Below are 26,953 nucleotides of genomic sequence, written 5' to 3'. Positions count from 1 at the left end.
GATTTGTTTTGGTTTATCTGGCAGGTCCGGTTTCGTTCTCTTCTTTTCATCTGGCAGGATGTCAGCTGGTCATTGTGTTATAAACCAACCAAAATCAACAACCTACAATAATTTCCCGCCATATGATACCCTGTTCATGCAGCGCGAGACACTCAATACTTTACAGACGTGGGGAAACAAAAACATTGAAATATCAAGGATTTATCAAGACTAGACTGCACGTGAAAGAAGAACATTAGGACATGATATTAGTCAATATATTTAATATCACACGTCTACGGGTGGAGACATATACAAACTATTGGGTAGTAAGTCAATTTAAACAGTTTAAATGAACTCTTGAATAAAAGCCAATATTATGCTTTGCAGACTGCATACTTCTATAAAGTCCAAGGATGCAGTTTTAGAAGATAAAAACAAGCGCTGATGACAAATCCTTGTCATGTTGTAAATCAAATGTTTCTTTAGCGCCCTCTGCAGGATTTTCATGCCACACGCACTGCGCTGCTTCATCTGTGAAGACTATGGAGTTATATAAGTGCCACAATTCTGCGCGCGCAAAATTGTATTTTGAGCACACAATAATGTTCTGCGCGCGCAAGATGATATTTTGATTGCATTAAAGTATTTTGTATGCGCGCCAACTTAGTTTTGTAAAGCAATGTATCTTCTTGCAAAGATTAATTATTTTGAGCAAACAAAAATCAATTTTGCACTTGAATAAAGTTTCTTTGAATGTGAATTTTCACAGATTTCTGAAATGTATGTAACTCCACTGTTTTGTTGCTTGCGCAAGATCTCACTCGCTTTTATTTGTGGAAAAACATAGTGTCTTTAAACAAATGCAAGACTGCCAAAATATAATTCTTGCAATAAATAATGATCATAAATAGATATTTTGTACATTTATAAAATTGTGTCGTTGAAGTGCACTTTAGATTGGAGTGAGAGATACTGGGGGAGTGGCCGTCATGTTGCTCACAGCTGATTGGTCCAGTATCTGTATAAAATTTCTGATCGGGAACATAACCTGCCCCAGAGCAGGTTAGCCGATTAGCATATGCTACTATGGCGAAGAACCCAGATGAAAGCCTATCCACTTTACTGGTACTGCGAATTCAGAGTTCACTTAAAGTTTAAACTTATCTAGCTAGCTGCTTAATCCTGCTTTGTGACATAGGCCACATGTCAAAAACACAACTCATAAGACAAGTTAAACTTTACAAGAGACAATTTACTAAGACAAGGTTTAATTTCTGCTTTGAAAAGCATGTAAAGTGTAAAACATATGGTGTGACCAGGTGACTCTCATGATTTCTTTCTTTTTTCAACTTTTTTTATTTGGTGGTAAAATAAGAAATTACCGTATATTTTGCATAAAGGAAAATGAAACGTATTTTTTAAACCATTTTTTTGACAATTAAGCACATTTCTCCACCAAAATCTCATTACCATGCTGAAAAAAACTGTAAATATTACTGAAATTTGAAAAAAGTACATTCTTATTACTTTAACAGTGTTGTAAAACATTGTCTGAACACATTTTTTTACATAAAAATCTGCATAATACTACTATAATGTACTCACAATTCTGCTTTACAATTGAAATACATCTTTTTCGCATTATTGTAATAAGAATTGAGATTAAAATAACTTAAAATCTTAAAAGGGAGTTGAATGCAATTCCTTCAATTTCATTCAAGTACATATTTTTTCTCTTTTGAGGTGAAATAAGAAATTATATTTTGCATGTAGGAAAATAAAGCCTATTTTTAAAACCATTAAGTTTTTATTTTGTATTATGGCATTATTTTGACAAATAAGCACATTTCTCCCCAAAATCTCATTTATTGTGCTGAACCACATCGCTACTTTTTCATTATGATTATTAATATATTCACATTAACCACTCTTGCACACTTTCAACACAGTTGATATTTGTATAATTTATTATAACTAATTCATATTTTCAAATGGATATATTATCAAATGGATAGAACTTAGAAAAGATTGGGTAGCAAAAGGAAAAACTAACAAACCATTATGATAATATACACATTTTCTGCTGATTAATTCTAGCGCGTGCAGCATTTCACAATTCTGCTTTACAATTGAAATATGTCTTTTCGCATTATAGTAACAATGAGAATTGAGATAAAATAACTAAAAAAAAAAAAGGCCCTAAAACACTTGATTTCTTGCCAAATATTATGGAGTTGAATGCAATTCCTTCACTTCCATATGCAAAGTAGTTTGCCCCCTCTTTTGATTTTGTGGTGAAATAAGAAATTATGTATGCTCAAAGGAAAATAAAACCTATTTTTAAAAACCTTTAAGATTTATTTATTTATTTATTTTTTTGCATTGTGACACTATTTTGACAATTAAGCACTTCTCTTGCAAATTCTCTGTACTATGCTAAAAAAAAAAAAAAACTCATTCCTATAATATGAAAAAAGCATTCTCATACTGCAATAATCAAAATCATCTTGTCCGAACACAATTTTTTTTAAATAAAAAAAATCAGCATACCATAATATATTCACAATTCTGCTTTTCAATTAAAATAATATATATATATTTTTTTTTTGCATTATGGTGAATGAGAACTCCCGTCAAAAAAAAAATAAAAAGGACTTAAAAACGCTTGATTTATTGGTAAATATTGTGGAATCCTTCAATTTAATTTCTCATATGACATGGACATTTCTTGACAGTTTACATCATTACCAAATCAAAAACCTTTGAGATGAGAACAGAATCTATAAATAGGCCATTTCTTTGACATATCCGATTCAAAATGAGTAAAAGATGCCTTTCTTCCAAGTTGACACTCTGGGTAAAAGTATCTGGGTACAAAGGAAACCTGGAAGAGGAAGAGGAGGAGGAGAGAGAGAGACGGTTTCTGCCTGGGAGGAGGATGGATGGGGGGGGGGGGGTCATTTTAAAAGGACCTTTAAGAACTCTGCACTCCAAAAATGAGAATACTGACAAGGTAATAATTTTTTATATTAAAATAATGAAATCTCAGCCTCCAGCAGTCATCTGTGAAAGCATTATAGCCTTAGATTTAAACCTCAGCCTAAATCTAAGACCAGATCTCAGGACCAAATCAGCAGCTCAACTTTGACAGGGGCAATTCATGAAATTAAAGAAAAATCGATTGATAAGAGAAAACAGGCACATTTGGAATAGTTGTAAAGGTTGTCTTAACATTTCCTAACATTTGTCACTGTTTAAAACAGTGGGAATAGGTTCAGTTTCTCACAGAAAAACATTTTTTTTTTCTTCCTTTCCTTCCATTTCTTCTATTTTTTTTATTTTTTTTTCATTTTATAAACACTCCCCACCACCCAATACAAGTTGGAGGGGAAAAGGGGAGTGGTGTGAATATTCACCCCTGACCACACACAAGAAACTAGTTCCCAAAACAAGACTATGCAAGGTTGTATCTGTGTACAAATGTCTTTAAACGTTGGAGCAACACTGATGACTCCGTGATCGCAGGTGATCTTAGGAGTGCACAATGTATAGTGTGTATATGTGTGCACAGGGGGTCATTTGAGATCTAGCATCAGTCACAGTCACTGATGTGTTCAGATGATTTCAAAGGTTTTCTTCAGCTCCATGATTAATTGCCAGTCTGATTTCTGCATCTCGTCTCTGAACCAGTTCTTTAGAGCATCAATTGACTGACGCGTAATCTGCAAAAGCAAAGCAAATAAAGTTTTTTTTTTTTTATATGCCAATCCAGTTTAATAGGCCAGAGGGGCCGACAGCATACAGATGATAACAAGTGAAGAAAAAAAAAACACTACTAATTCTTGGCGCTGATAAAGATTCTGGTTCCATACACAATTATTTCAGTAGTTTTAAGGAAGATACATTTGGAAATAAGAAACGCACTTATTATTAGATTTACTGCCATCAACAGCCTGTTAACAAATTAGAGGATCATTTCATATTTGAACAGATCATATTCTTCCAAAAGATGTGATTACACAGACTTTAAGATATTTTTATGAATTTTTATAAAACTGCACTAATTACAAACAATACTCATAATGTGTATCTGTACCTACATTGTCATATTAACCACCATCCAGAATTAGATTTAAAGACTCAAGAGCCTTTTATACAAAACACGGTAACAATTCTTGGTTCATTTTATTCAGACACGATAAACTTAATGCCTTGCAGTTCAGTATGTTTTTGATTCACTAAAAAGAACTGGCGGATATGAGTGACTAGTTCGGGAGGCAGCACTGTATTTTTTGCTGCATAGAATCAAAAGCTTCAACACTGAGTGTCATTTGTTTGGGAATCGAAAAACACTGGTCGCACTTTTTTTTTTTTGCTTTGTGGATTCAAGAGAACCAGCTCATAAAGGCCGAAACATACTCTACACAAGTACGTGAACGCAGACGCATTTTGCAACACATGCTTGATTTAATGCATCGTCACGTTCGGAGATGTGTCAGACCGCAATTGACCGTTCGCAAAGCTCCGCCCCCCTTGGTTACAGTGGCCTGCTCTGACAGGCTCTGGAGAGCTCCCCATAGGAATAAATGGAAGATTGCCGTGAATGGCGTGGTTTTTGGCTAAATATTCCCATAAACGGAATGGATATTATTATTACATGGGCTGGAATGAAGAGTGGCATTGTAAAGCATATTTATCTGACTTTTTTTTATTTTTATAAATTGTTAAATTTCACAGTAATTTGATTGAAAACTGAGCAGACTTTGAATCGGAATTGAGGCAAACGATCATCACAGTCACATAAAAAGAGAAAAGCGTCATTTGATAGCGATAACAAACCTCATAACATTAGTGTAAGTGAAAAGAACTGCTTATAACGTCTCATTACACACTCATTTTGATGCTGTGAACTCTTTATTCACTAAGACCTGAATCAATACGCAAGCTAATTCATGTTAAGTTGCTAGCTTTGATTTACCTTGGAGGAAATGTAGGTGTCCTCGCTGATGTTATAGATGTTCATTTGGGAATGAGGAATGACGCTTTAATCCATAGCATGCTCTTCTCCAGATTTATTTAAAGATATTTTTAAAAAGAAAGAAAAAAAACACTGTGTGTATCCTCTCTGGGTACCTCGTGTCACTATTACAAGTGACCCAGCAACAAAGTTTTTTTTAAATTTTTTGGATCATTTCTATAAAATCCCGCTTAAAACTACTCAAACATACATTCCTCCCATTGGTTCTCATTGTAAAAAGGCAAACGCTTGTCAGAGAATTGGCTGCGGGGCAACATTTGCTAAGACAGGATTGGTCAGAAACACTTTCAAGGCAGGGCTTAGCGAAGGGTCAATTCATAATGCAACTACGCGTTGCATTCTCAACGTTACCACAAGGGGCGCGAGACAAGTGAACTGTCCGCTTCAACATTGAGTTTTCTCTTCCAGTTCAACTACTGTCAAGGCAGAGAAACAGATGAAAAGAATATTGCAATATATTTATAGCAATTTACCAGAATAATAACACATCTGGTTTAATGGCACAGACGGTTGAAGGTAACTCTGTTGCCCTCGAGTACAGCCACAGTATCAAGAACGCACGTAAAGCATGTTCAACCAGGCCGGGTGTTGGCAACGCGGTGGCCAAGCCCTCGCATCTGTGCTCACGTATTTGCGTAGAGTGTGTTTCAGTCATACCGTTTTTCAGTTCTCTGCTCCCAACCCATTGGGATTGAGTGAACTTAAGTGGCAGTATTTCTGTCTCTCACCTTCCTCGCTAGGTGTACTTCTCCAAGCAATTTTTGAAACATGTATTACAGCACGTTGCTACCGTCTCCCTTTGGATGAATCGCTTCTATTGTTCTCCTCATTTGCAAGTCGCTTTGGATAAAAGTGTCTACTAAATTAATAAATGTAAATAAATGTATTTTGGGTTGAAGCGAGACCATACCTTACTAACAATGATGTCTACAGCTTCAAAGTGTCGGCCAAACATCTTGGGAGATTCTCCAGGAATCGGGTCTATTTTCACACAGATCTCCTGTCCTTTCTTAGCGGTATCTACAGACTTATGATTTATTTCAATACTGGTAACAATACCAATATCTACAAACTGAGAGAGAGAGAGAGTGAATGACATACTGTATTCATGCAAACAACAGAAATACAAATTAAGATTTAAATTTAGCAAAGCAAACAGAAAAATTTTACAATTAATGTAGTCAAAGATTACATGAATAGAAGAATGTAGAATAAGCTTGGTAGAGTAAGTAATTTGCATTAATTTTTTTTACATTGTTGCACTAACACGCATGCACACTCACATTGTCTAATTTTCTTACCCCTTTGCTGGGCACACACAGTGGAGTGCCTGTTTTTAACACTCCAGCCTCCAAGGTGACGCCCATGACGATGGGATCTCTGGAGTTGAAGATGAACTGGGGTAATATACGCAGCTTACAGGGGAACACGGCTATGTACCTGAAAGAGGAACAAAATAATGACATACAGGAATTAGACTGCATACATTCAGAAGAGATTATTTCTTCTTCAGCAGAATACACAAAAACAACTTAAGATCAGCCACACATTCTTTTCCTGACCTTAACTTTCACTAACCCTTAATTTTGAACAGTTTCATTACGGAGCCCCTGAGTGGACAGGGCAGGACATTTTTCCTGAAATAGTTTTGCGTGCCTTCGCAATAAATTTACCATGGTTTTACTACATTAACCACATTTTAACCATGGTATTCATAGTGAAACCATAGTAATAATACATAAAAACAAAAATATTAATGAAAGAAATACTTCTGTGGTTACTATGGTTTTACTACAAATAGTTAACTATGGTTACTGTAGTAAAATGTAAAACCATGGTTTTATAACAGTAACCATAGTTTAACCATGGTATTTGTAAAAAACAAAAAAACAAATCTAGGGGTTAAATTGGGATTTCTCAGCTGGGGTAACCTAAAATCGGGTGATGTGCTTTTTGGAATCGAAGGCTCAATTTAACCCCTGGGTTATAGTAAAACCACAGTTACTGTATGGATACAGTTTATTGTATTAAAATCATGGTTTCCACCCAAAAAACATGGTTCCTTTTCATAGTTACAACTACGGTATAATACTATAGTAAAATCATAGTTAAAAAAAAAAAGGTCAGCCTACTACGGTCATGGTAACTCCAATATTACTAGAGTAAAATCATGACTTCTGCCAAAAACTATGGTTAATTCAGTCTACAATATTCAGGGATGCAGAATAGGTGAGTCATAGCAGGTGTTCCAGATGTACTGTTTATTTTTATTTGATTTGTTTGTTGTATTTAAAGCTTTTTGTTGCATTTAAAGTTTTTTATGGGTTTAAGCTTAAAGTAACCCTTTCAAGTGGTTTTAACAAAGAAATGTAGAACATTTTACCAGACAATTTGGGCAAATTAGCCTCAGAAAAGGTGACTTTAGCTGAAAGGTGAGTAGTTTGCATCCCTGGTATTTTCTATAGTAAGCCATGGTTTCTGCAAAAAAACATGGTTCCTACAATAACGGTAAGTACAGTATTACTACAGTAAAACCATGTTTCTGCAAAAATAAATAAAAAATAGAACTATCATGGTTACTAGAATAGAAAAGCTATAGTTTATCAAAAAAATGGTTTCTACATGGTTACAACAATATTACTATAGTAAAACCATGGTAAATTTACTGCAAGGGAACACAAAACTATTGCGAGAGGACACAAAAGTTATTGTGAGGGAACGTAAACTATTGCGAGGGCACGCAAAACTATATCAGAAAAAAAAAATCCAGCCTTGTCCACTTTTTTTTCTTTTTTTCTTCCAATTTGGAATGTCCAATTCCCAATGCGCTCTATGTCCTCGTGGTGTCGTAGTGACTCGCCTCAATCCGGGTGGCGGAGGACGAATCTCAGTTGCCTCCGCGTCTGAGACCGTCAACCAGAGCAACCGTCAATCTTATCACGTGGCTTGTTGAGCGCGTTACCGCGGAGACATAGCGCGTGTGAGGCTTCACGCCATCCACGCACAACTCACCACGCACCCCACCGAGAGTGAACCACATTATCAGAATCAGCTTTATTGCCAAGTATGCTTACACATACAAGGAATTTGTCTTGGTGGCAGGAGCTTCCAGTGTATAACACTACAAAAACAATACAAAAACAGCAGCAAGACATAGATAATAAAAAATTATAAAATAATTATACACATATGTACATACACACACACATACATAGTGCAAATCTAATACAAATCTGTAATGTACAGTGCAAATGTTTTTTTGTTTTTTATTAGAGGAATGAAATGGCAGAAGATGTTGGATGTGTTGGATAAATATAATAAAGACTAAACTGTCTATTGCACATAGTTATTGCTCAATGGGGCAATTTAACTGTTCATGAGATAGATAGCCTGAGGGAAAAAACTGTTCCTGTGCCTGACGGTTCTGGTGCTCAGAGCTCTAAAGCGTCAGCCAGAAGGCAACAGTTCAAAAAGGTAATGGGCAGGGTGAGTGGGGTCCAGAGTGATTTTTCCAGCCTTTTTCCTCACTCTGGAAGTGTATAGTTCTTGAAGGGGGGAGGGGCAGGGGGCAACCAATAATCCTCTCAGCAGTCCGAACTGTCCTTTATAGTCTTCTGATGTCTGATTTCATAGCTGAACCAAACCAGACAGATATTGAAGTGCAGAGGACAGACTCGATGACTGCTGAGTAGAACTGTATCAGCAGCACCTGTGGCAGGTTAAACTTCCTCAACTGGCGAAGGAAGTACAACCTCTGTTGGGCCTTTTTCACAATGGAGTCAATGTGAGTCTCCCACTTCAGGTCCTGTGAGATGGTAGTGCCCAGGAACCTGAATGACTCCACTGCTGCCACAGTGCTGTTTAGAATGGTGAGGGGGGGACAGTGTTGGGGGGTTCCTCCTAAAGTCCACAATGATCTCCACCGTTTTGAGCGTGTACAGCTCAAGGTTGTTTTGACTGCACCAGACAGCCAGCTGTTTAACCTCCCTTATGTATGCAGACTCATCGTCATCTCGGATGAGGCCGATGACAGTGGTGATGTCTGCAAACTTCAGGAGCTTGACAGAGGGGTCCTTGGCAATGCAGTCATTGGTGTAGAGGGAGAAGAGTAGTGGGGAGAGCACACATCCCTGGGGGGCACCAGTGCTGATTGTACAGGTGCTGGAAGTGAGTTTCCCCAGTCTCACAAGCTGCTGCCTGTCCGTCATTATAGCGACCACAAGGAGGTTACCCCATGTGACTCTACCCTCTCTAACAACCGGGCCATTTTGGTTGCTAGAAGACCTGGATGGAGTCACTCAGCACACCCTGGATTCGAACTCGTGACTCCAAGGGTGGTAGTCAGTGTCAGCCTTGTCCTCTTAAGGGTTCCGTATTTCATAACTTTACACCTAACAAACTTCTTCCTGTGAAACATTTTCCTTGTAAAGAATGCTTGTGATATCTTTCTTTAAAATAAATGCAACTTGGTTTGATATTTTCTTATCTAATGCACTGACATTTAGACATTTTTAAGTGTGGCTTAGGTATCCAAATAGACTTTAGGGACAAGGTCTGTTGACAAGAAACATACCTCATGAAATGTTCATCTGTATAAGATTTACAATGACCTAAAAATATATTGGGATGCTATAACCTTTTTGATGGTTATTCAAATGTAAAAAAAATTAAAAAGTGTATTTTATATATTGGTGTAAAAACAAATCAGGAAGAATCAGGGCAATTGTTAACTCACTTGAATTCATCTTGCTTTTGTTTCTTGTAATCTTCTCTGTACTTGGTGAATGCGTCAAACAGATGGTAGATGATCTCAGCGCTGAAAATGCGCACACCAAGACTGTCAGCCATCTCCTGAGAATCTCTCTCTATTTTTACATCAAACGCCAGGATCACTGCATACCTGCAGGAGGAGACAGAGAATGAGAGAAAATATTAGCATTGTGACAGTCTCCTAAGGACAGATATATTGGGTATCATTGAGAACACATACTGTTGATCATGTTCCAACATAGTGGATGCTTTCATCACATCTTTCTTGTGGACGGGACCAATGTTAATGCCAGCATACTGATAGACAGAGATGTACAGTAAACAACAGAGAGAGACTTAGACACCTATGAATCTAGACATCAAAGAATACTGTTTATTACATTCTAGTTTTACAGGTCATTTTGAATTAATGCTTCATTTGTCAAGTAAGCATGTCTGTTTCAAAGTATCTGAAAACGTTAGTTCATTTCTTCATAAAGGATTGAGAAACATTTAGAATTAGAAACCAGGCTTACAGGCACTTTGGATGTACGCAAGAACTCCAGGAGAGCCTCCAGAGATCCCAGGGTGGAGGCCTGGACATACACACCCTTCTCCTCCAGCTTTATAGCATTCAGCGTCTGCTTCAGCTCACGGATCAACTCATCCTACATAGTAAACCAAACATTTATAAATATGTAGGAATGGATATACACAAAAATATTACAAGGAGCAAGTCACAGTGCATCAATTTCATTGGCTATTATAGCCTAAAAATCACAAAACAAAAAAGGAGAGAACAGTATCATCACATTGAAGATCTGAACACTGAATAACTCTGAAAAATCCTAAGAGAGGAAGGTAGAGAAAGACAAAGTCACCCAAAAATATATGATGGAGTGTGATGGTTTGCAAAAAGCTGTGGCTACCTTCAGCACTGGTATTTCATCCTCTTTATGGGCGACGAGGAGGGGCAGACCTGCCAGCGTCTTCTCCAGATCTTTCCCCAGGATCTTCACTCCCTGAGCCGTGGACACCTCCTTATGCTTCTCATACTGATTCTGAACACAGAGCCAAAGCATGACAAAACATGTGGCCGATCCAAGACTTTACACTATAGTTATTATAGTGTCCTCCATGCAAAAGAGATCAGATTTGCATATTTCACAACACCCCAATATAAATATTTAATTTAGCCAATTTTATCATAAAGATGCCACATCATTTAGACAACATAATAACATGCATGTTCAAATTTTTTTCCCTTTTCCTCACAGAGATGAACAAATAAAGCATATTATACCTTAACTCTGAGCTCTTTGAGTGGTGGTGGGAGGAGCAACCCTCTGATCTGAGTGACGATTGGTCCGTCCACACCAGGGACAATAATGGTGTCACCCTCTTGCAGACGGCCGTTGATCAGGATCACATCTATTGTCGTACCCATGCCTGGCAGAGCTTTTACCTGAGATATGAGAGATGGACAGTAGAGGATATATTATTATGTCTGAATATAAGAGGAAAGCACTTTAACGCACCGGGACCCTTACCTCCATGACCTGGGCCCGGAGCTCATCACACTGGGCCAGTCTGCGGACAAGCATGCTCTGAGTGAGTTCCACAAGCAGGGCGATGAGGTTCCCCATCCCGTCGCCCGAGTGGGCCGAGGTGGGAACCAGGGACACAAACGTACGAGGGTCTTTATTCTCATAGAACAGTGCAGCATTAAGACCCTGAGGATTCAAAGCAACAAAGGACGACAAGTAAGTTGCACTTGACTAAACTCAATGGTATGCCAACTAGAGGCAGACCGATTTATCAGTTTAAACCAATTAATCGGTGCCGATAGTTGCTTAGTGGAACATTCGGTTCACGGTAAAAATCTATGCCAATAGTTGCCAGTATTTCTTTATTTTCTTTTATTCCTCTGTGGCTGGCCCTGGAGGATTCTAGTTAAAACGGCTTGGCTCTACAGTATAACAGCGGCCTCTAGAGGTGAAATAAGCATGCAATAAAAGCAATAAAAACAAACACTGATGCCCCGTTGCAATATGCTGCATCTAAATCTTTCCTCGTTGAAAATTTTCATCCATATTTTTATTCTCACTTCAATGCATATTTAGTTTTTTTGATCAGATAATCAAGTGTTATAAACTGAAGTGAGGGCATACAAAGAAAATGCAATTATATGGAAACGTGGCCCATCAGCACAAATATAGTTATCTCCAACTATAAATAATAAAAAACCTGATTAAATATTTCTATACAAAATCTGAAGAATATATAAGCTGTAAAAATCTAAATTGGGTAAATACTTAAATATACAGCATTGTAATGGAAGAAAGTCTCCGTCATTTCAAAATAAGAGTCCCAGGTGAATTTTGGGCTTGTTTATAGTTAAAAGTTCTGCATTATGCAGAAAATATTAATTTTTTCTGGTTATTTTTAGGATTTTGGTTGAAATAAACCACATCTAGCCTCTATGTCTGTGCCCATCACAGTAAGGAAAGACTTATCTATAAATCGATTTAAAAACAAATCGTCGATTAATCAGTTATCAGCATTTTCCACCACCTTAGATATCGGTATCTGCAAAATCCACAATCGGTCAACCTCTAATGCCAACTACTAACATGTGTTAACATTTATTAGTTAGCACAACAATGAACACTTAAGAAGGTGAAGCAAACAGACCTGCTGAGCAAACTCAACGATAACGGATTTAACCCTCTCATCAAACTCATCCTTGGTGTTCTTTTTTTGTTTCTTTAGTGTGGCCACCACATCTGTGTCTGGACTCTTCTTCCAGTCATACAGACGGTCAATCTGAGATATAAACATAATTTGTCATCACTATTCAATATTTGTTGGAATCATCAGTATTCATTAGCATTCAGTGCTCAGTATCTGGTACCTTGTTAAGTGCTACTATAAAGGGGCATTTCTTCTCCTTAAGCAGGTTGATGGACTCCAGCGTCTGCGGCTCTAGACCATGCATGATATCCACCACCAGGATTGCGATGTCACACAGAGAACTTCCCCTGTTCCTAAGATTACTGGAGGGAGGAGAAGAGCACCATTAAGCACAGTTTAAATGCCAAGAATGTACTGTAGGTTTTGTTCAACTAACTTTAGTTTGTACCTGAAGGACTCGTGACCAGGTGTGTCAATGATGAGCATCCCAGGAACCTTTACGTTCTCCCGGTCAAACTGACATAAATAAACCCACACACTCCTTAATCACTTAAAAATGTCACAGGTAAAATAGAATAAGAGTATTTGGCATTACATAAGGTGGCACTCACGTTTTTCACCATCATGGTCTGTTCCATTATGGTTTCCTGTGGAACATTTGTGGCACCGATCTGCTGTGTGATACCACCAGCTTCACCATCCTGAACATGTGTGTGTCTAAGCTAATGGACAGAGGAGAGGAAAACAACATTAAACACACAAATACCACCCAGATGCATCACCTCAACAAATGTTCCATTAGTACTTGACTGTTGACCGAGGTCTTCAAGTCTAAAGGCCGAAACTTACTCAATGCAAGTGCATGAACTGTCCACTTCTATAGGGAATTTTGTGTTTTAAACTTTGAGAAATAAGTTTGATGAATGTCTAAATATATATAAAAATGCATCAATTATTAATCTAATGTAAATGTAAAATTAAGTTACACAAGCAATCAGGCCACACACTCTCTGCAGCCATCTACTGGTTATTATTGTCATGACATGACTTTAGTCATGTCATTACATGGCTCTCTGGAAAACTCGATTCTGACTGGTCAATGGCACCATCTAATGGTGTGATATTTCTCTGTAACAACCGCACATCCACGTATTGTGAGCCATTGTTCCTGCTTCTCATATCAATGTGCGATCTATACAAGCAAGCTAATAAAATAATTTCATCTCAAATCTATGTTTCATGTGAATTTCTTTCTTTCTTGAAAAGTAGTCTTGCAATAAGCTGGATGAGCGGTCAGACGGTTATTTGCACAGAATAAACACAACAGAACTCTGACGCAAACCGGAGATAGATTTCAGCTGTTCATCGATTTATTTCTTCTTGCATAATTACATAAATTCAACGCATATACATTTTTTATGTTCATGTATTTATTTATTTGGTTAGTAGCCATGTAATAAACAGGATAACATGCAGTCAGCCGGTTGTTATCCCAAAATAAACCCATTTAGGCTGATACAAGAACAGGGCCCTGATCACTCTGTCAGGGTTTATTTTGGGATAACAACCGGCTGACTGTGCATTATCCCTTACTAATTGTTTTTTCATCCAACAGATATCAGCAATATTCCCCCAATAACTTACATATTCTCTTCATCTTATAGAAATCTAGGTTTTTACCAAAGAGAAAATAACATACATTTTCTTATATGCAAATGAATGGTGTAATTGCGAAAATTACTAAACAGCATACAATTACAAAAGAAGTGCATAATTTTATTGTTATTACTTCAGGGAAGAAGAAATGTTATTTCCTAAAAAAAAAAAAAAAAAAAAAAAAAAAGTTACACTCTTACTGTTTCCGGTCAAAAATGACCGCAAACAGCCAAGGTGTCGCTCTTTACTAAACAACCTAGGAGCATTAAGTCAGCTACTGTCATGGCAGAACAACAGTTTGAAGTCAATATATTTATAGCAACTTACCTGAGTAAAAACATATCCAGTATAATGGCACAGCCTTTTGAAAGTATCGCATAAACGCATGTTAAAAGTCGAAACATACTCTTAGTAAATACATGAACGCAAATGTGAGCATTTGGCCACCTCGTTGCCAACGCGCAGTCCGGTTGAACATGCGTAACGTGCATTCTTACATTACTGTGGCGGGAACAAATCTCAGTACTCAAGGGGGCGATAGAGTCACCTTCAGTCATCTGTGCCATTTAACTGGATGCCTTATTATTCTGGTAAGTTGCTATAAATATACTGACTTCATCTTACTTGCTCTGCAAAATTCTCTTCAAATTTTTGCTCCGCCATTAAAGTAGTTGGCTTGAAAGAGAAAATTTAGAAGTGGACAGTTCACACTTTTCTCGCCTCTTTAGCGCCTCTTGTGGCAATGTTGAGAATGCAACGTGTACTCAAGTTGTGTTTTGAATAGCAGTCTGACATTTTGGAATGCAACAACAACTACACTTGCTATACTGTTTTTCGTGTTTCTGGCCTAAGCAGATGTTCCAAGTCCATGTAAGGCACTTTCAAACACACCTTATCCAGGATTTTGGTTTTTCCAGTGTCAACATGGCCCAGTACACAAACTACCGGAGCTCGGAGCTTGTCCAGGTTAATGTTCTTCAGGTTTTCCTGCTTCCGTTTCTAAACACAAAACAGTACAATAAACAAGAGTCGTGCAACAAGGACCTGTGCAATTTGTATATTGCAAGTCGAGAATTGTACCAAAGTGCTTTTGGGCTGCATGTACCTCTATGCGTCTCTTGGCCTTGTCGTAAAGTCTCTCTTCTTTGCTTCGATCATCATCGGATTCGGTCTCGGTACTGGACTCTGAACTCGGCTCTTTTCCTGCTTTGTTTGATGCCGTCTTGTTGCTGCCATCTTTTTCCTCCTCTTCCTCGCTCTCCTCCTCTTCGTCCTCCTCTTCCTCCTCCTCCTCTTCTTCCTCGCTGCCATTCTCTTGGTCTTGAGCAGGTTTTTGTGTAGTTGTAGCAATTTCCTTGACCTGGATGTGAACCTTCTTCATCTCTGTGAGTGCAAATGAAAGTCTGATTAATCAGCCACTGCAACAAATAATGGCTATGTACCTTTCCCATTCACACAGTATAATACTTTTTAGTATCTCTGCATGCTATATTTGTAAGATCATTAGTCATGACTTAAAGACTCTAAGACCACTCACCTTTCTCTTCGTCAATGGCCATTGCCTCCCAGTCATCTAAATCAGCTGTCTCCACCTTTGGCTCCTTGACTGTTAAAATTGAAATTTATCAATCCAAAGTTTTAAAGTAAGAATGTTTAATGCCATCATCCTTTCTTACAACCATAAATACTGAAGTGTAGACAAGTTCAGACAAAACTTGTCAAAATTAAAATAAGTCAGCATTAAAATAATCCATAAGACTCCAGTCGTTGAATCAATGTCTTCAGAAGCGATATGATGGGTGTGGGTGAGAAACAGATCAATATTTAACTCCTTTTTTTTACTATAGTCTCCTCCCTGCTCAGTCAATCGCTATTTTAACTTTCACTTTTACATTCTTCTTCTTATGTTTTTGGTGACTCACAGTCTTCATGCATATCGCCCCCTACTGGGCAGGGAGAAGTTCTGTTTCTCACCCACACTTATAATTTTGCCACGCATTCACTTTGTATGGACCTACAGAGCTGAAACATTCTTCTAAAAATCATTATTTGTGTTCTGTAGAAGAAAAAAAGTCATACCCATCTGGGATGGCATGAGGGTGATGAGAGAATTTTCATTTTTGGGTGTACTATCCCTTGATATATAAGCTTCAGTCAAGGTAAATCCAGCAAAGCTGACAGTAATTGGTCATTACCTGGCTCTACTTTAGACTGGTCCACTTCCATCTCTGCTGTGATTGGCTGAGGTGTCTCTGATGTTGGTGATGCCACCTCTGAAGTTTCTGACAGAAGCGAATGAAACGTCAAAATGTCTTTAACCATGTTTTGCTACCACTGATTAAACTTGCAGTCAAATACACAATGCAAGAAATAACAGTAGTTTCGACAGAAAATACTAACCTTCAGGTGTTTGTGCTGTTGGCTTCTTTTTTCTCTTATCAGAGTAAACAGGCTTCTTCTTTGGCATTGCATCTTTGGATGGCACTTCAACACCTTAGAGAAAACAAACAACATCAGACCAAAAAACAAAAAAAAAAAAAAATATATAATTTCATTATCTTGACTTAGAAAAATCTATTTCTCACCCTGAGCCTGCAACGCTCGCAGTGTGGCTTCTGCTCTGGCTCGAGCCTCTTTCTGGGCCTTGGTTAGGAGCTTTCCCTCCTTCTTCAGTCTCTCTTTACGCTCCTTATCCTTCTGTTTCTTCTTCTCCCTCCTTTCGGCCTCTAGACGCTCCTGTAGATGCAGGTTTCAGAGATGAAGGGATCATAATCATAGCATTTGACATGAGCTCTAGAGCGTCTCTCTTTCCACTAACCTGCTCCAGTCTCTGAGCTTCCATCTCCTCCAGTCGTCTCTGTCTCTCCTCCTCTTCTCTTTTGGCTCGTTCCTCCTCTTCTTTCATTTTGGCCAGTGCCTCCTGCATGGCTTTCACCGTGGCTTTGCTTGGGCCCTTTTTCTTCTCTTTCTCCTCTTTCTCTCCTTTCTTCTTCTTCTTGTCCTTTTTCTTTTTGTCCCCCTCAGCCTCTTCTGTAAAACGGGCAGAGGAGAGAAGAAAATAAATTTGAGAATAAACAAACAGTGATCACGGATAACTAAACTGGCAAGACTTATTAAAACAGGGGCATCTTAGATGACAAATAACAATAATTTTTTGACCTCACACTAGGACTGGGTAAAATATTGAATATTCCTGATAAATTTGCAATCATTTTACCTGTAGCATAAAATTAAACGACATTGTGAATATTGAGATGATTTTAATGTGATTTATATTTGCCAATTAAAGGAATAGTTCACCCAAAATTGAAAATTCTCTTATTTCACCCTCATGCCATCCCAGATGTGCATGACTTTCTTCTGCTAAACACAAACGAAGATTTTGAGGAATATTTCAGCACTGTAGGTCCTCACAATGCAAGTGAACAGGTACCGAAACTTTGAAACTCAAAAAAGCACTTAAAAGCAGCATAAAAGTAATCCATACGACCCCAGTGTTTTTAATCCGTATCTTCAGAAGAGATATAAGTGTGGGTGTGAAACAGATCAATATTTAAGTCTTTTTTTTACCATAAATCTCTACTTTCACTTTTACAGACTTCTTTTGTTTTTGGCGATTCACATTCTTCATGCCTATCGCCACCTACTGGGCAGGGAGGAGAATTTATAGTAAAAAAGGACTTAAATATCGATCTGTTTCACACCCACACCTATTATATCTCTTCTGAAGATATAACTTTAACCACTGGATGCATTTGAGAGCTTCAAAATGTTGGTACTCATTCACTTGCATTGTGAGGAACTACAGAGCTGAAATATTTTTCTAGAAATCTTTGTTTGTGTTTAGCAGAAGAAAGAAAGTCATACACATCTGGGATGGCATGAGGGTGAGTAAATGATGAGAGAATTGTCATTTTTGGGTGAACTATCCCTTTCAGTTACCTAAAGAGCAATACCATGCGACCTGCGAGAACTTAAAGATGATAAAAAAACAAACAGATAAAAATGTCCCGGACTTAAACTTCAGTAACAAAACTGGCATTAGAGTTGGTAAATTCCATCCATTTCTGTGAATCATTTCAAACTGTCTGTTTCAACGAATTGATTCAAAAGTCTAATTCAATTCACTCAAAAATGTTCATGTAAGTCCCCAGGTGGGATTTCTCGTGCATTAAAATGGTTTAGTAAACCTATGTAGGTAAATACTGCTGTTCATAAATTTGTATTATATTTATTGCATATAAATAAAAATTCTGTTCATTTAGTGACTTGATTTTTACTTTTAGTTCTTGCATTAAACATTTTTAATTAAACCTAATTGACAAAATTAGACTCAAATTGGAAAAACGCACCTTCTCCCTGGACATCAGCTCCATCCTGTTCCACTGATGCCTCAACTTTTTTGCTCTCTGTTTGTTCAGCTGGTTTCCCTTCCTCCTTTGTGGCCTCTTCCTCTTTCTCTTTCTTGGCCCTCAGCTTGGCCCTCTCCTCCTCTTTCTTCTTCCGGTCCCTCTCTTTTTTCTCCGCTTTCTTCTGTGCTGCCGTTTTCATCTTGAAGGACCCTTCTTCTCCTTCCTCTACATCGCTGTCCTGCTTGGCTTTTGCTTTGCCTTTCTTTTTCTTGCGTGTAACTTGGGAATCATCGTCTGATTCATTGTCGTCACCCGCCCCTCCTCCACCCTTTTTCACACCACCATCCTCATCGTCGTCCTCCAAGTCAGACACACCCTTTCGGCAGCCATTTTTCTTGGCCTTGGGCTTTTGCCGTGACCGTGAGCCCTCGTCCTCAGAGTCTGAAGCAAGACCAGAAGGAGCAGGAGTCACCACTGCCTTCTTATCTTTCATCTTGTGGTTGTTTTCCATGTTGTTCTGACCCTGATCCTCATCACCCTCCCCATCCTCCAGGTTCGCCTTCTTACCCTTCTTGGCTTTCTTCTTGTCTGCTTTAGTCAGAGAGGGCTCTGGTTCGGTGTCATCAACTGAATCTGATTTCTAAGAGGGAAAACAAATGGAAACAAGGCTGTCAATGGTATGAGACTCTTAAATGGTAACATCTGCTCTATAAGGAAGTCACATAATATAGCTCAAACTAGAGTGTTTTAAGCACGTTTCTATGTGGTCTCAAAGTTGTTCTTGCAATTTCCATTTGTCCAAAGTCAAAAGAGCCCATCCCCAAGTGTCTATAAGCCCTTTTCCACCGACATGGTTTGTGTGCAGTTTCCTGGGCCAGTGCGAATTCTCGAACTGTTCCGTGCATTTCCACCGCAGAAAAGGCCATTCCGGGGCCGAAAAACTGGTTCCGCACCAGCCCCAAAAGCTTGCTGGTCTCTATGCAGGAACCGATAATGTCAGGGGATGGAGGGCGGGATAATGTTTCGTCACCATGGTAAAGTTTTCCCAAACAACTACAGTAGCTACCGTCTGCAGCAATGAGTACTTCTTTACTCTATAGCAGAAATTCCCAACCATGTTCCTGGAGGTCCCCCAACACTACACATTTTGGATATCTCCCTAATCAAACACAACTGATTCAACTCATCAGCTCATTAGTGGAGACTCCAAGACCTGAATTGGGTGTGTCAAAAAAGGGAGATATACACTATATGGCCAAAAGTTTGTGGACACCCCCTTCTAATTAACAAATTTGGTTACTCCGTTAAATCCAGTAAAGAAAAATCTTAATGTTTCTTTATGTAATGGCTTGGGCTTTGTGTGATTCCAAATTTGTAGCAGTTGTTTGGGGATAGCCCTTTTCTGTTCCAGCATGACAATGCCCCTGTGAACAAAGTGAGGTCCATAAAGAAATGGTTTACTGTGTCTAGCATGTAAGAAATTGACTGGCCTGCACAAAGCCCAGACCTGAACCCCACTGATCACTTTTGGGGTGAACTGAAACAGCAACATTAAGTCAGGTCCCATCGACCAACATCAGTTCCTGACCTCAATGATAGCCTTGTCTGAATGAGAGCAAATCCCTGCAGCCATGTTACTACATACAGTATAGTGGAAAGCCTTCCCAAAAGAGTGGAAGCTGTTATTACAGCAAAGGGGGAAACTGATGCCTAAGGTTTTGAAATCAAATGTTGATCAAGCACATATGGTGTCCACAAACATTTGGCCATATAGTGTACAAAATGTGCAGTGTTGGGGGGCCTCTAGGAACAGGGTTGAGAACCACTGCTCTATAACAACAATAAAAAAACAACAAAATTATCAGACATCAAAAGCGTTCAGGTTACATGACGAAACGAGTGCTCTACTTGTGATATGGTATTTACAAAGATCCGAGATAAACTAGAGAGATCGCAAAAGAAAAATACTCTACAAGAATGAAGATACAGCACAAAATGATGCACGCCGCCTTCAATCGGACAACTGACCAAATCATAGACAAATTGAAAAACACTTAAGGGAGTACAGGGACCATAAGAAGGACATAAGCAAAAGCAACAGTGGATGGAGCAATGATGTTTTAGACTCGGACACCGACCAGCCTGCTAACTAACTGGGGCATTGAATTCAGCAAGTAAAACTCGTGACAAACAGTGAATCACCGGTGTCCTCTGCAGCTGATCTCAGTTAGTTGTTATATTTGCCAATTTTGTTAGCTTTTCTTACACTGCTGTCATCATATTTTGTGCATTGTTTTGTTCTGTAAGGGGATTTTTGACCAGCCACTCACTAAGTTTGGAAGGTCATGGCCATCTGTTAAGTAAAACAGTGGGATTCTCAATCAATAATATCATATGCTATGACAAAAATACAAATACAACCATCTGCTACACCAATGTTAATAATGATTCCACTGTAACAGTTTACAGAACTTAGCAAGTTAAGCCATAGTTCATACAATATAATGTAATTACATTACCTGTCGTCTTTAGCGTAGATGTCGTCTCTGACAATCTTGTTGAGCAATGTAATAACGATGAATTGCATTAATCTGCATGTTTAAATATGTCCTCAAAAACAAAGAGTAAAAGCTGTATACAAAAACACTGTGACGCACCATCTTTGTTTATGTTTGAGGTAGTCATGTGAAACTACCATGTAGACAGTAACCCGTTACGAAACCGTTCGGCTCTCAGGTCAGTGGAAATGCGCGGTCGGTTTACGATAGGCTCCAGATTGCCCCGGCTGTGAACCAGCGGAGTACAAGCTCGGCATAAGAACCATCACAATTTCGATGGAACAGGGCTATGTGATATTCAGGTTCCTAAAAATGGCTCTGGTACTGTACCTCCTCCAATGTAACTATAAGACAGTGGTTCTCAAATGTTTTTCAAATGGTTCTCAAACAGCTAGCATGTTGGCATGTAAAAGAGTTGTTATCAGTTTGTGTTCCTAAAGAATACCTTTGCGGTTTCTTTTACTGCTTCTTTAGACTTTACTTCTTGGTTTTCTATTGTTAGCTCCTCAAGTTCTTTCAGGATGTCGTCCTCACTGCAAGACAAACAGTTCATCAGTAATGCTCAAACACTTTCGACTCTGTCAGTGTCAGAGAGACATGAAGACTTACTCAAAGTCGTCTTTCTTTCCTTTCTTTTTCTTGCTCTTTGCTTTGCTCTGCTCCTTGGCTGTTCCTGCTCCCTCAATCTCTGCCGCAAGTGCATCGATGTCAACACCATCATCTTTGGCACTATGCAAAGCAGACAGATAAATGAAACATGCTTGTTTAATTTTTCACAAAATACATCTGTGTTTTTTAATGGTATACAAGCAATTGCAATGCTACAAGCACTACACTGAACTACAACCAATTGGGTTATAGGTTTTTCTTTGCATAAGTCTAATCGGTTTTACAGAATAATCAGTGCAGATAGTTTTTTTTTTATTCGTGATTAACAATCACGTGGGGATTTGCTGTATCTAAATATTTCATCATTGACAATATCCATCCATATTTTTATTCTCACATAAATGCATATTTATTTTGATTAGATATTTAAGTGTTCTAAATTGAAACGAAGGCATTCAAATAAAAATGCAACTATTGGAAATGTGCCCTGTCAATGTCTCCAACTTCATATTTTGTGAAAAATCTTATTTCTCATCAAGATCCTCATCTGGTGAAATATCTATATATATCAAACTCTTCCTCTGGTGAATATTTAAGCTATAAAAAGCTAATTTGGTAAATATATAGCATTGTAAAGGAGCCAAGTCTCCGTCATTGAATTGTAATTTTGAAACATATGTATAAAATCATGACCACTCACATGAGATGAGGAAAACTATTGATTTTGAATGATGCTGCATCCACACCACTAGGTGTCACCGTAAGTCCAAAAAGAGAAAACATTTCTGAGTGCACCTTCAAAAGTCCCACATTCTGCACAAAATCTTTCTTCTTCTGACTATTATTGGAACTTTGGTTGCACATTAAACTGCATCTGGGATTTTATTCATTTTGGACTCTTGTAGCCTCTGCCCATAACAATAAGGAAAGACCAAGACATTATTGTTTTGCATTTTAAAAACTAGTAGCCGATTAATCAGCCTTTTTCACCAACTTAGTTATCAGTATCGGCACAATCCACTACCGGTCGACCTCTACTAATGAGGTACTGTAAATGCAGGTTTAATCCATTCATTTAATATTAAATATTGCAATTAACAAATAACATTAGTACATACAAAATTTGATGACTTGAAAATTAGGTTATGACACGTACAAAGCCATAAAACACTTAGGCTAAGAGTAAATACTGACCACCAGAAATCATTAACCAAGCAATGAGCCAGGATAGCTCACATATGTCACCAGAGATTTGGAAACAACAACATCCATTGTCTGCTTTACATTACACTATGACCAAACCAACTAACATTATTCACAACAGGTGAACGAAAAATTCCATTAGGACAAAATAAACCAAAAACACCACCATAAAAACTTCTTTAGGTAACCAACAAAAGCACATCAATATTTCCACACCTCAACAAAATAGAGACTGAGCATATTGAAGATCTGATGTTAACCACCTTACCTGTTACAGGAAAGACAACAGTAAGGAAGAGAGAAACTTGTGCCGCTTATATAGTGGAGCTCACAACCCTTCTTGCATGTCTGTTGCATCAGCAAGGAAAAAGTACTATTCAAAGGGTCGGTCACCACAGGGCAGGACCCTCATTCATACAAACCTGCTGCCCTTAGCAAACACAGGGCAGATGATGAAAGACCAGTTGATGGAGAGATGAATTAATGGAGGAGAGATGGAGGTATGTTTACCAAATGCGAAAAGATTTCGGAAGTGGAAAAAGGTTTTGACCTAAAACAGGGCCTTATCAAATGGCGGTAATATGATTTTCACACTGGACTTGAAAAAGTCTTTCATTCACGATATCATTGGCACCACAGGAACAGGGAACTGCATAGCAACCACCAGTGCTGGAGAATCTGACCTGTGAATCTGAACTCATTAGGGTGCTAATTAACTTAACCACCTCCTGCAAGGCCGGAGAACTAATGTTAAGATCATCATCTGATCTTCTCAGCATCAGACATGACTAAATTTAGCCATTGGAGAAGCTATAATAGACTGAGTTCACTGAGGAAAAACAAGAAAAACAAAGGTCAAACCAGGAGCACTACCTGTCCTACATTTCCACAGTGACCTCAACATTACTGATGCTCAAACCTAAAAAAAGAAAACTGAAAACTAAAACTATAGAATTAAAGAAAATGAGAAAGAAGTTTTGTAAAACAAAAGTACCAAACTGGAAAAAAAGAACAATTTGAGAATGAACTATATCAAGTGTTCCCACTCTTTTTGACCAATTCATATCTATGACTTTTCCATAAGCTTTCTAGTCATTTGTGATTAGTGGACATTGATTTTTTTTTAATTTATTTTCAGACAGATTCGCTAATGAATCATTCAGTTTTTTTGTGAACCTGTTCGAAATGAACTGACTGAAAAGAATGATTCGTTTACAAATCAGACATCACTATAATAAGTTTTACTTATATTTAGCCTATGAAATACTGAATATGCTGCTCTGGACTCAAATATGTATTTAAGGAATAGTTCACCCAAAAATGAAAATTCTCTCATCATTTTCTCACCCTCATGCCATCTAAGATGTTTGTGTATGACCTTCTTCTGCTGAACACAAAGATTTTTAGAAGAATATTTCAGCTCTGTTGGTCCACACAATGCAAGTGAATGGTGACCAAAATTTTGAAGCACCAAACCACATAAAGGCAGCATAAAAGTAATGTATAAGACTCCAGTGTTTAAATCTATATCTTCAGAAGCTATATAATAGGTGTGGGTGAGAAACAGATCAATATATAAGTCCTTTTAGACTATCAATCTCCACTTTTATTTTCACATTCTTCTATTGTTATTGGCGATTAACATTCCTCGTGCATATCACCACCTACTGGTCAGAGCTGGTCAAAGTTGGAGATTTATAGTAAAAAAGGAAATTAAATATTGATCTGTTTCTTGTCCAAACTTATATAGTTTCTGAAAATATAGATTTAACCACTGGATTTATGTGGATTACATTTATGCTGCTTTATGTGCTTTTTGGAGCTTCAAAGGTCTGATCACCATTCACTTGCATTGAACGGAGCTACAGAGCTGAGATATTTTTCTAAAAATCTTTGTTTGTGTTCTGCTGAAGAAAGAAAGTCATACACATCTGGAATGACATGAGGGCCAGTAAATGATGAGATCATTAAAATTTTTGGGTGAACTATCCCTTTAATGATGTAATTTCCCTTTCTAAGATTTTTTTAATTTCCATTACTTTTCCAGGAATAAAGCAGAGATATTCAGCAATACTTGTGGTAAAAACTTTAAATTAAAGTAGTAAAATAAACCAACATGTTTCAGCAAGTATAGGCCTTCGTCGGTTATTTTTTAAATGTGTATATTTTACCCCAAGTGTTGCTGGATACCTCTGCTTCATTCTTGTTGATTTATAATTGTGCTCAAAAGCTTGCATACCCATTGATTTTTAAAATATGACTGATCGGCCTGGGTAGCTCAGTGGAAAAATACGCTGGCTACCACCCCTGGAGATCGCTAGCTCGCTAGTTTGAATCCCAGGGGGTGTGCTGAGTGACTCCTAAGCAACCAAACTGGCCCGGTTGCTAGGGAGGGTAGAGTCACATGGGGTAAACTCCTCGTGTTCGCTATAATGTGGTTCGTTCTCGGTGGGGCACGTGGTGAGTTGAGCATGGTTGCCGCGGTGGATGGCGTGAATCCTCCACACGCACTATGTCTCTGTAGCAACGCGCTCAACAAGCCACGTGATAAGATGTGTGGGTTGACGGTCTCAGACGTGGAGGCAACTGGGATTCGTCCTCCGCCACCCGGACTGAGGCGAATCACTACGCGACAACGAGGACTTAAAAAGCACACTGGGAATTGGGCATTCCAAATTGGGAGAAAAAAAAAGAAAATATGACTGATCATGAATATGACTGATCGTCTTTTATTTAAGACAGGATCATATGAAGCCATTTATTATCACATAGTTGTTTGGCTCCTTTTTAAATCATAATGGTAACAGAAATCACCCAAATGGCCCTGATCAAAAGTTTACATACCCTTGAATGTTTGGCCTTGTTACAGACACACACGGTGACACACACAGGTTTAAATGGCAATTAAAGGTTAATTTCCCACACCTGTGGCTTTTTAAATTGCAATCAGTGTCTGTTTTTTTTTGCATGATCAATCATATTTTCAAAATCAATGCCAAAATGTCACAATTTCTGCCAGGGTATGCAAACTTTTGAGCACAACTGTAAGCTAAACACATAGTTGTGAGTGGGTAAAGTTGCACCAGATCTACCCTTGCAACCATGGATTTACCAGGCCTGGAAAACACCATTTTAAAATTTGGTTTCCCAGATGACACAACCTTGCAGAATCCAAAACCAGATAAGTGGACCTTAAACTCTAAAATACAATCTGGACCAAATTCAATATAAATAATCATTATAAAAAAGGTTTTATAATAAAAGTTTGGCATGTCCCCAACTTTGTGTTTGCAAGTTTGACAAAAACAATCAATTGCAACCTGTTCACATCCTTAGATCCTAATGGGAAAACTCTTCCAGGTCAATCCAGCAGATATCCACCCATAAAGAGGAGAACGACATTCCCAGAGCTTCAGATTCCTTATGGTCACTCTTTCTACGTGAACAAAGGTCGCTGCCATCCCATAGAGAAGCGTGTTACTGAAGACAATAAAGAACAGCAAGGCAGCACAATGGAAAGGGATGAGGTTGCATTGCCAGGCGATGACAGATCAGATACTGCATGTAACATACAGAGGCCATGGCGCTTAAACACAGTCTGATATGACAGCAGATGTGATCTGAAACTAATCTGAGACTCACAGCTGGTGGATCTCCAATGACAAGACCTCCTCATGCCTGATAGTAGAGCCACTAACTGGAGAAATACACAGTGTTTAGTTTAAACCGCCCCATCAGCCCGGTGTCCAGTCCTGTATCAATAAATGTCAGAACACTCTGATAATATTCTTCTATTTATATGATCAGTTTCGTGACAGAGAAGCAGATGAGCAGTACAGGCCTAGCAACAGCAGCACATGAACTCATGCCCATCAGAGGCTAGCCAAGTGGCTAACAGTATGTCTTATTACACTGTACCAGTCACAATTATAAACAACACGGTCAATGTGCTGTCAACAGAGTGCGAGACACGTGTTCGCCGATGCCCTAACTTACCCGTCATCTTCCTTATTTTTCTGTTTCTTCCCCATTATGTGTGTGGCTGTAACCTGTGCGGTGCGGCGTAGTCGGTGTTAGCACATCAAGTTGGTCGTGCTCGCATTGCGCATGCG

General features: G+C 38.4%; 1 protein-coding gene across 2 annotated transcripts; it reads right to left on the bottom strand.

Annotated features, from left to right (window-relative positions):
- Window positions 1–2,639: 2,639 nt before the first annotated feature.
- Window positions 2,640–26,953, bottom strand: LOC127444872 (eukaryotic translation initiation factor 5B-like). Of its 2 annotated transcripts, XM_051704469.1 has the most exons (25): window positions 26,838–26,903; window positions 26,484–26,538; window positions 21,639–21,758; window positions 21,475–21,562; window positions 18,472–19,111; window positions 16,938–17,149; window positions 16,705–16,855; window positions 16,520–16,612; window positions 16,315–16,401; window positions 15,657–15,725; window positions 15,225–15,502; window positions 15,011–15,118; window positions 13,075–13,185; window positions 12,912–12,979; window positions 12,684–12,825; window positions 12,464–12,595; window positions 11,320–11,502; window positions 11,073–11,234; window positions 10,699–10,830; window positions 10,306–10,437; window positions 10,011–10,087; window positions 9,756–9,920; window positions 6,322–6,460; window positions 5,931–6,092; window positions 2,640–3,704 (listed from the first exon to the last, which is right to left on the bottom strand). In XM_051704469.1, exons 1-25 carry the CDS (start codon window positions 26,842–26,844, stop codon window positions 3,597–3,599), a joined length of 3,621 nt encoding a protein of 1,206 aa, XP_051560429.1. In that variant the 5' UTR covers window positions 26,845–26,903; the 3' UTR covers window positions 2,640–3,596. The 2 variants fall into 2 exon arrangements, with proteins under 2 accessions (XP_051560429.1, XP_051560430.1); XM_051704470.1 differs by lacking the exon at window positions 26,484–26,538 and having other exon boundaries at window positions 26,838–26,953.

Source organism: Myxocyprinus asiaticus, chromosome 8 (genome assembly GCF_019703515.2).
Source record: "Myxocyprinus asiaticus isolate MX2 ecotype Aquarium Trade chromosome 8, UBuf_Myxa_2, whole genome shotgun sequence".
NCBI classification, from domain to species: Eukaryota; Metazoa; Chordata; class Actinopteri; order Cypriniformes; family Catostomidae; genus Myxocyprinus; species Myxocyprinus asiaticus.
Note: the sequence above shows the minus strand (reverse complement) of the source record. Positions and strands in the feature narration are given on the sequence as shown.

Excerpts from the sequence above, each read along its gene's own strand:
- LOC127444872 (XM_051704469.1), bottom strand. Across the intron at positions 12,596-12,683 it reads TTATAGTAGCACTTAACAAG|ATTGACCGTCTGTATGACTG; the intron begins GTACCAGATACT and ends TTTATATCTCAG. Across the intron at positions 11,235-11,319 it reads TCCGGGCCCAGGTCATGGAG|GTAAAAGCTCTGCCAGGCAT; the intron begins GTAAGGGTCCCG and ends CTCATATCTCAG.